A 9,013-nucleotide genomic window follows, 5' to 3' on the forward strand; every position below is an offset into this window, starting at 1 on the left:
ATAAGGCATGCATATTCCTCACACTTGTAATTATAGCACTTGGTGCTCCTTGTACTCCTATGCTTATATTGCTAAGCAAAGGATCAAACACGACTTTTCAAATTTAATAGTATTCTGTCGCATCCCTGCCCAAATGAAGTATCTTCTGGGATCAAAGCTGAACTCCAAAATAATGGTTGGCTTACATTTTCCGTCTTTGGTGTGATGTGCTCACCCACTTCATCTCTTTGAGCCAGACCTTCTGGTGCTGTAAACTGCTGTCGCTTTAATATAAGCCAAGGGAGCCACTCTGGTCTATACCCACTGATATCTGTCCCTTTATGTCAACAGCCAACATATGTATTAAGTCCCTGTCACATGTGAAGAAAACAGATGGCTCTTGTGTTGAAATAGCCTCACGTCTCATTCCTTTCCTTGGTTTTTGTTTGTTCATTTTCCCCTGTCTGTCTGTGTTCAGCTCCTTCCTTTTCCTTCTCCTGGTGCATGGACCCATGGCCCACACGGCAGAACTGCGTAAGAAGCATTTTGAGTTTTCCACTCAAGATACCTCAACTTGGTTTCAGTCAGATTGATTAACCCTTCTTTTCCCCTGCCACCCTTACTTTTGGTGCATTATGCAAGAGTAAATTTTGCCTGGTGTAGAACTGGGTTGTAAACTGGGCTGTCATTAACAAGCTAATCCAAAACTGGGTTACTCCTTGGATTTTGGAGGGATCAAGCCTCAATGCTTACTCTCTAGAAAATTATTCATTTGGTACCTCAAAAAAATTTGACTTCCAGCTTCGAGACTGTCTCTGCCCTCCTTCTTCCTCTGCACAGGGAGCTGTGTATCAGCTCAGGTGTTTCTAGACTGGGAAGAAGGAACTGCAAATGTAAAATGTGTAAATAACTTGGTGCCACACATCGTGCCCAGTAGCTTTAGCTGCTGATGTTGCAAGAATATCCTCTGCTGTTAGCAGCTTGGAGCCCTGCTAATAGAAAATGTCTAATGATACAGGTGTGAATTGCAGTAGCATTGAGATGAAAATGGTTTGGTACTGTTTGGTGGGTTATGACTAAATTCAGCCGCAACATAATTCCACTAAAACAGTTAGCACCACGCCTGTTTGTTTGGGTCTTAGGGCAAGTGGCTCATTTTCACAGACACAGGAATTACACGCTTACATTTGCATTGAGGAGAGGAAACTGCTGCAAACACTGAACAGAATCCCATTGACATATGCTAGACAGAAAACTTGATCTTCCCCCAAGATAATAAAGCCTCAGTGCAAATAAAAACTTAATTGATTTGGAAGAAGGCCAGTTATAGAAATTCTTTGCAGTGGGTAAATTTACTGTGCATAATGTGCCAGATTTTATCTGTATAAACAGAAATGGATAATTCCAAACTCCGCTAATACCGCTCTGAATTTTGCATCTGAATTAACACTTCAGTGCCACCGCGTGTCTGTGAGTAATTTGGAGTGCTAGTGGGGAGAGAGGCTGTTGCTTTGTCCCCCGGAGGCGCGACAAGTGGAGTCCCCCTCGCCTGCTGCCTCCGACTGACTCCAGTCCTTTTCCGGGGGCGGGGGGATTTTCTGATCCCGGTAGAGTTGACCAGATCGTTGGGAGAGGATCCTCCATGACTGACAAGGATCGGACCAAAGGGCCAGCTGAAGGAGAGATGCCCGAAGACCCCAGCATGATGGGCAGGCTCGGAAAAGTTGAAAAACAGGTACATTGGGGCAAGAGGGGCTCTTATCAGGGGGCATGGTATGCATTGTGGGATTATTGTGGTTGTTGTTTTGTTTTTTTTTTCTGGATGCTTTTCTGTTTTTTTGTTTGTTTGTTGTTGTTGTTGTGGGATATTAACATCCAGAAAAGAAAAAAAAAAAACAACAACACAAGAACAACAACCAAAAAAACACACACACAAAAAGAACTAAGGATATTTTAAAGAGGAGTCAAGATGGATTTTATGAAAGGTCACTAAACGTCTTAGAAACCCCAGTACTACATTCAAAGCAGATCTAGACACTTCGGAGTCTGTTCCTTACTGACTTTCTTTTTTGATGAGTCTACCAAAAGTCTACATTATTTTTGAAAATGGCACAGCGCCACTGTGTTAGACATGTTCCAAATGAGTCCATGAGCCTGGCTGCTGCAGCTGCCAGCCTTGCTGAAGATGAAAATCCTCCCAGAAAAAAAAAAAAAAAAGGCTCAGCAATCCCCATGACCAGCTGAGCCCAGGCAAGTGCCAGATGCAGTAAGGAGCTGAAAGCCACCGGCAGGATGCGAGTGCCTCCAGCTCTCCTGGAATTTGGCGCATGCCAAAAAGATTACAGGAGCTTAAGGAAAACCTTGTGACAAGGTGGAGAATGAAAGGTTGTTTCAGAACAGGACAATTAAATACATCTATTTATGAAAAGTGCCGGTTTGGTGTAGGTCAGTGTAGGCAGAGGTCATCTGTGAAGTCCAGGCCCAAATTTGGACTTGAAGATGTTCGTGCTCAGGTTGTTAAATTGCTTCAGCCTCCATGCAGAACGTAGCACTGGATCTTTGGTGTTTTGCAGGTTCAGTCGATGGAGAAGAAGCTGGACTTCCTGGTGAACATTTACATGCAGAGGATGGGCATCCCACCAACGGAGACGGAGGCCTATTTCGGCTCCAAAGAACCCGACCCAGCGCCTCCCTACCACAGCCCCGAAGACAGCAGGGAGCACATCGACAAGAACGGCTGCATCATCAAGATCATCAGGTCCACCAGCTCCATGGGGCAGAAGAACTTCTCGGCCCCACCGGCCCCGACCAACACGTGCCCGCCCTCGACCTCGTGCCAGCAGCAGGCCTACCAGCGGCAGAGCCACGGCTCCTCGCCCGTCGGAGACCCCGGCTCGCTCGTCCGCATCCCGCCGCCGCCCTCCCACGAGCGCTCCTTGTCGGCCTACAGCGGCGGGCACAGGGCGAGTGCGGAGTACCTGCGGAACGAAGACATTACAACCAAACACCACGAGAGTGCCCTGAGAGACAGCGACACCTCCATCTCCATCCCCTCGGTGGACCACGAGGAACTGGAGCGCTCTTTCAGCGGCTTTAGCATTTCCCAGTCCAAAGAGAATTTGGACATCCTAAACAACGGGTGCTATGCAGCCGTGGCCAAAATCAGACCCTACATCGCAGAAGGGGAATCGGACACCGATTCTGACCTCTGCACGCCCTGCGGGCCTCCCCCCAGGTCAGCCACGGGCGAGGGACCCTTCAGTGACATGGGCTGGTCAGCCCCCCGGCAGTGAGACCCCCTCGCAGCCGCCGAGCCACGTCCGAGCACTGGCAGCTGCCCGCTCCGGCTGTCCACACGTCGAACTTCTCAAGGAGATAGACAGCTAAGGGTTTCCTCCATCTAGGACATCCTTAGCTGGCGGAGACTTTCTTGCAGCTTACTCTGGGGGGGGTTACAAGCAGGTCCAAGCCTGCAGTTGTGGAAGAGGTGACGGTGGCGAGCGAACTGGAGCCGGGAAGTCCGGATTTCTTTCATACGCTCCTTCTGAGATCATTAGGTGAAATAATTTCATGGTGCAGGATAGGCAATTTGCATTTCTTGGGAATTTTCAGAGATGCAGGGCAGGAATGAATCACCCGGTCAGGGCTTTTGGAGGTCGCAGTGACTGGTGGCTGACCAGTGTTATGTGGGAATTGCCATCCCATGGCACTGGTGATGACACCTTTAGGTATTTTGGAGTCGTGGAATGAACACTTGTCTGTTTCTGGCTTAGGCTTCAGGTCGCATGAAATTTACTGGGGTGTTTTTACTCTGTGGTTCCTCACTGACCATCAGGCAGGTGGTATAATTCCAATATAATACATGGAAATGTTGTGTAGGCCCCTGGAGGAGAGGGATGGGGGCTGGAGTATTTGCATGATCAGAAGGCATGGCCTCAGAGCAGGACAGGTTCTGAACCAGAATGGTTTGGAAACTGTCCTTGTCAAACAGCTTAGGAAATGGAAAAACTCAGAAATAAGAGCTTGCATGCTCATATTTCATACATATTTCTGAGAAAACCCAGAGAGGAGCAGAGAAATGAGACAGAGAAAGAGGACAATGTGGCTGGGATTTTATATTTTAAACCATGTATTATATTTAATTATCTCTCCTCCTGTTGACATGACCTGGAGGTGCTTTGGAAGCAAAGGCAAATCAAAGACAACTCCTCTGGAGGGCTGCCGTGGTGTGAAACCATTCTCACATCCAGCAGGGCTGTGCTGGAGTCACAGCAGCACCAGCCCGAAGGGAGAGGGTGGATATGCAAGATGCTGTGGTCCCCGTGTTGCTGCGAGTTGCGTGCTGAACTCCATCCTTTTGAAGCCCTGTTGGCCAGAGTTAGGCCCTTTTCTTAAAGTTTGCATTGTGCCTGAACACTTTTGCACACACTAAGCCCCATGAAAATTTTCCCCTTCCTCTTCTGCCCTGCCAAGAATCGCACACCCGTGTCCTCTGGACATTGTTGGGTTGTTTGGATCCCTCAAGCGGAGTTAAGAGGTATTTCTTCATTTCTTCATGATCTTTCGGAAGCCTCTTCTCTGTGCGTGCCCACAAGTTGTGCCAATCCAAGTCTGTCCCATTTTGCTGGTTTGGTTTGTCTTGGAAAGACCATTGTGTTGCTATCAGGAACCTCAGCTGTGCATTCAGCTGGGGAAAGGCAAGGGGAAAAGTGATGTTCAGAGTTGCTTTTGGGACCAAAACAAAGCCACCAAGTGATCCTTTACATGGATAGAGATTTTTTTTTTTTTTAATTTTATATTTTTATTTTTTGCAAGGGGATGGATCAAACAAAGTGTGTTGTGGGATCCATCTCCAAGGCTGGGACACCATGGCCAGTGTTGTGCCTCTGAACCCTCCCGTGCACCTACAGCCCAAATCCCATGTGTGTTTTCTGCAGGAGTCAGGGCTGTATCTGTGATTTCAAACCTCATTTTCCCATGTGTACCAAGAGCTTGTTAAGGATATTTGGGTGACAGCTTCATTTCTGCGTGGCCTTTGAGAGGCTGAACGTGTTTGGGCAGAAGGGAGAACCACAGCCTTCTCTCCTCCTGTTTGCTTGGCAGCAACCAGGGGAGACCCAGGACTATTTTGGCCCTAGGGAAGGTATGGGAGCAGTATGAGAGCTTACAGACAGGAATTAAATCCATCCTTTTGCTAGTGCTCAGGACCAACACACAGGTCTTCACATGGGATTGAGGAGTGGGGAAAGGCTCTGCACAATTTTTTCTGCCATTTTTTGTCATTCAGAAGGGAAAAACATTTTCCTTAGAGGGAACTTTGATTGCCAGCCTTGCTATTTCCCTCCCTTCCAACTTGATCCTTTTCTTTCTGCAGTTTTTCCCTTTCTGATTTAGTTCCCAGAGTCCCTTTGGCTCCGGATTTCTTTGTGCAAAGTGAACCCAGAGATGTCCTTGACTTCAGTACCGAAACCTTTCGTCTTTGAGAGCAAAATGGCTGTAAATTGTGCAGATTTGCCCTTGGCATGTTGCGAAATTAGATACCTTCTGGTAGAACAAGAAATGCCAGCAGGTCCCACATCAGACTCGGAGGCATGTCTTTTCTAGTGACCACAAGAATGGGAATGGCACTGGGTGAGACAAAAATCAACATTGGTCCAGCCTGCCTGCTCGCTGTGAATTTTCTCTAAATCAGAGATTACAAACATCTGTTATCTCTTTTCTTTATTTTATTTATTTATTTTTTTAATATTTTTGCAACTACTTTTTAAGGCCTGCTGGAAATTTGGCACAGAAGTGTACAATATAAAGGCAGAAGCTGCAGATGAGGATGAGGATGATGTTGTGCCATCCTATTACCACGAAGCTAAATGCCTTGTCTTTAATATAAGAGGCAAAGTCAACAGGACATGAAGGCACAATATCTGTGGAATATAATTTTCATCATGTCCAAAATTTGAAGCTTTATTGGCTCTATTTTGAATGCGCATTGCCCAGTTCTTACTGCAAAACCCTTTTCTCTTGCCCAGCTGATGTTACACCCTTGAACGTATATAATACCAATGTGTCCTGAGAAGCGGTTCCACCGTGTCCTCCAAATTTTCCACATGCTGAAATCTGTCAGTCTTTTGCCTCCTTTAGGGACTGCATAGGAAGAATTTTGTTTTCCCTCTTCAAGTAAGTTACTACTCTGAAGTTCATAAAGATCTCCTAACTTACAGCTTTAAAAGGTGTTAGATTTGTCCCACATGATAACAGAAAATGGGTTTTATATCTGTGCAGCACAGATTGCATCCTGCTGCTACAAATTTCACTGAGAATTGTTTGGAAGAGATAAGCAATATTGCACCCTTATCCGTGGCATAATTTCAAAGAAATTCTGACCCTCCGCTCCTCCATCCACAGCCGTGCCATAAATCACCACTTCTTATTCATCCAGGCAAAAAGGCTTGACCTGGATTTTTGGGTTAAATTATACCAGAATTAATTCGGGCCTGTGTGAATAGGAGCATAGCCTGCTCTAACTAAAGGTTTTGCTCCTTATCAACAGAAGTCATTTTATTCCTGTTCTAAATCATAGTCCAATACTCCCTGCAAAGTCTTCACTTTCAGTCCAATTTCCCCATGCCCATATCACACACTCCTGGTGATAATCTCCCCCACAAAAGTCTTAAACACTAGATTAGAAAAGAAATACAGTTTGTTTATGTTTCTCTAATAAGGCAGTTCCAGTGATAAAGGCCTTTAAAGCAATGTGCAGGCCAACTTTGTCCTTCTGCTAAGCCTCTCTTGGGCTGGTCTTTGCTCCCCTATTCCTGCCGTGTCTGGTTGCCTATTTTCTGGCAGACACTGAAGGACCAAAACAAGTTTTAGACCATGCCAAGTGTGGACACAGGAGAGCTGAAGAACACGTGAAGGCCAAATTTCCAGCAGGCCATCTTGAAGTGCTCCAGGGATGCCGGTGCTCACGTGTGCACAGAGCCTACTTTTGAGATGCAGGAGGTGAAGCTGTGGCCTTGAACCAGAGCCCAGGATCTGGTCTCCAAAAAACTTCTGGACTTTTTTTTTTTTTTTTTCTCCAAAGTCTAGGTATGGGTAAAATACTACAGACTACCCTACCTGTGGGATGGGGCAACCCCTGAGACCGGGACCTGAAATCCCAGTCAGTTTTTGGGTGCTTCAAGTCCCAGCATGAGCTCAAGTTGTCTGAGGAGGTCGTGTCTCTGAAGAGGAGATGTGGCCGGAGATATTGCAAGCTCTGTGCAGGTGGCCTTTCATAACGTGACCCTGAGACATGAGAACAAAGCACTAGCCATAAGTCAAATTTCCCAACATTTGGGAAGAGACTTTAATGTTACTCAAGTGCAGATTTTGTATGTGAATTTCCTTGTTGACTCATTTTCTTATTAATAATTTTTAAAACAGATATATCAAGGAACTCATTGGAAAAAAACCTCTTGTTTAGCTCAGAAAGCCATTACTTTTCTTTACACAGACTATGCGATAGATCAGGTTTTCTAAAAATGTATTTTGTTTCAAACGCTGCTTAATAAATCCAATTAAATCCTGCAGGGCCATTGCTATTTACAGATAAATAGGTCTATTTTTACACTTTTAATTGATTTTTAAGATTTTAAATTATGTGAATTTTTAGAACAAGTTTGTATAATCTACCTGAGAAGCCAGAGTATCACTGCAGATACAAGTGCTCCCCTTCCTAACGGTTACCCAAGAGAAAGGAAAAATGTATTTGCTCATATTTTTCTCAGGAGGGAGCTACTGCAAACCTCATTTCCCTTATATCCTCAGACCATTATGATCACAGCAACATTATTGCTAAAAACAAAATAAAGCAGTAAAAGAGAAACTGAAGTTTCTGTCCTGAAGAGGCCAGAGGAGGAAATCCAGGGTTAGGTTGAACCAGGAGGTACCAGGGGTGCAGCCATCCCGTCGGGGCCAGCCAGGCTCCAGCTGGGTGTTCAGATGGTGGTGTGAAGTAGGATTTTCTTGTTTCTCACCCAGAAAGGCTTCCTCTTGCCTGAACAGCAACTGCTAAGGCCTTGTGAAAAATTCATCTTACGGGAGAGCAGGAGATGATATTGGCTTGCTTCAGGACTTCCCTAAGAATAAATTCCTTAGGAATATAAATGAGTTATCCCATATAAAGTCCAGTAGTGTTGAGAATTTTATTGAGATCTCATTACAAAGCCCAGGAGCAGGCTGAGTCTTTCTCCATCCATGCTCGTGTGAGCCTTCAGGTAGAGCGAGCCACTCGCCTCCGTCCTGTCCTCCTTGTGCCAGCAGTGCTCCGAGCCTCGACCGCGTGCCCTCATCCTCCTGCACCTGCTCCCCCTTTTGGGTCAGCGTTTTCTGTTTTGGTCAGCTTCCTTTCCATGAACGAGGAACAAGGAAATCAGATACAAAAGCTCCTTCACCTGCACGTAACATTGAGGCTGTGACGTGGAGGGATGTGGCATGGGGGTGTAAAAGCAAACTCTTGCTTTTAGCACACAAACTTTTCTGCGTCACCGCGCAAAAGCTGCTTAGGGCAGGCTGTGAGTTGGTTGTTTTTTTTTTTTTAAACAATAACAATAGGGTTTTTTAAATAATAATGATAATTATAATGCATAGGAATCTTCTTTAGTATATCCTTAGTGTTTGATGCCCCAGTGACACAATACTGCTTGCCTTATATTAGTGTCTAGAGGGAGAGGGATTACACACGTTTTGATACAGTATTAATCACGCTTGTAATTTAGGTAGCAGCAAGGAGCGGCTGCTGCAGGAGGAGCAGCCGAGTCCTTTTTAATGTATGAATGTGCTTTCCAGACTATCTCACTGACTGTACTCTCAATTTTGCCTGCTACTGCATGCAGCCTGAGACGAGTAGACAGCAATACGCTCCAGCTGTATCTGCACTCCCAGATTGCTGTAGTACCTGAAGAAGTCACATTGCCAAAAGTATCACTTTGGGGAGAGGCCATCCTCCCAGAGACCCATCCCGTAGGGTGCTGCGGTGCTTCTGTAGGTAACACTG

The 9,013-nt window shown here is 45.7% G+C and overlaps 1 protein-coding gene across 4 annotated transcripts in view; it reads left to right on the plus strand.

Annotated features, from left to right (window-relative positions):
- Window positions 1-3,364, plus strand: part of KCNQ2 (potassium voltage-gated channel subfamily Q member 2) — a gene marked incomplete at its 5' end in the record, with an annotated part of 60,735 nt that extends 57,371 nt beyond the window's left edge. For all 4 annotated transcript variants that reach the window (XM_082772955.1, XM_082772956.1, XM_082772954.1 and 1 more), the window contains 2 exons: window positions 1,591-1,714; window positions 2,553-3,364. In XM_082772955.1, the coding sequence (XP_082629081.1) occupies window positions 1,591-1,714; window positions 2,553-3,272 (844 nt within the window). In that variant the 3' untranslated portion in view covers window positions 3,273-3,364. The remainder of the gene's footprint in view (window positions 1-1,590; window positions 1,715-2,552) is intronic.
- Window positions 3,365-9,013: the final 5,649 nt, after the last annotated feature.

This window comes from Aythya marila (assembly GCF_965140915.1).
Source record: "Aythya marila genome assembly, chromosome: 16".
Taxonomy (NCBI): domain Eukaryota; kingdom Metazoa; phylum Chordata; class Aves; order Anseriformes; family Anatidae; genus Aythya; species Aythya marila.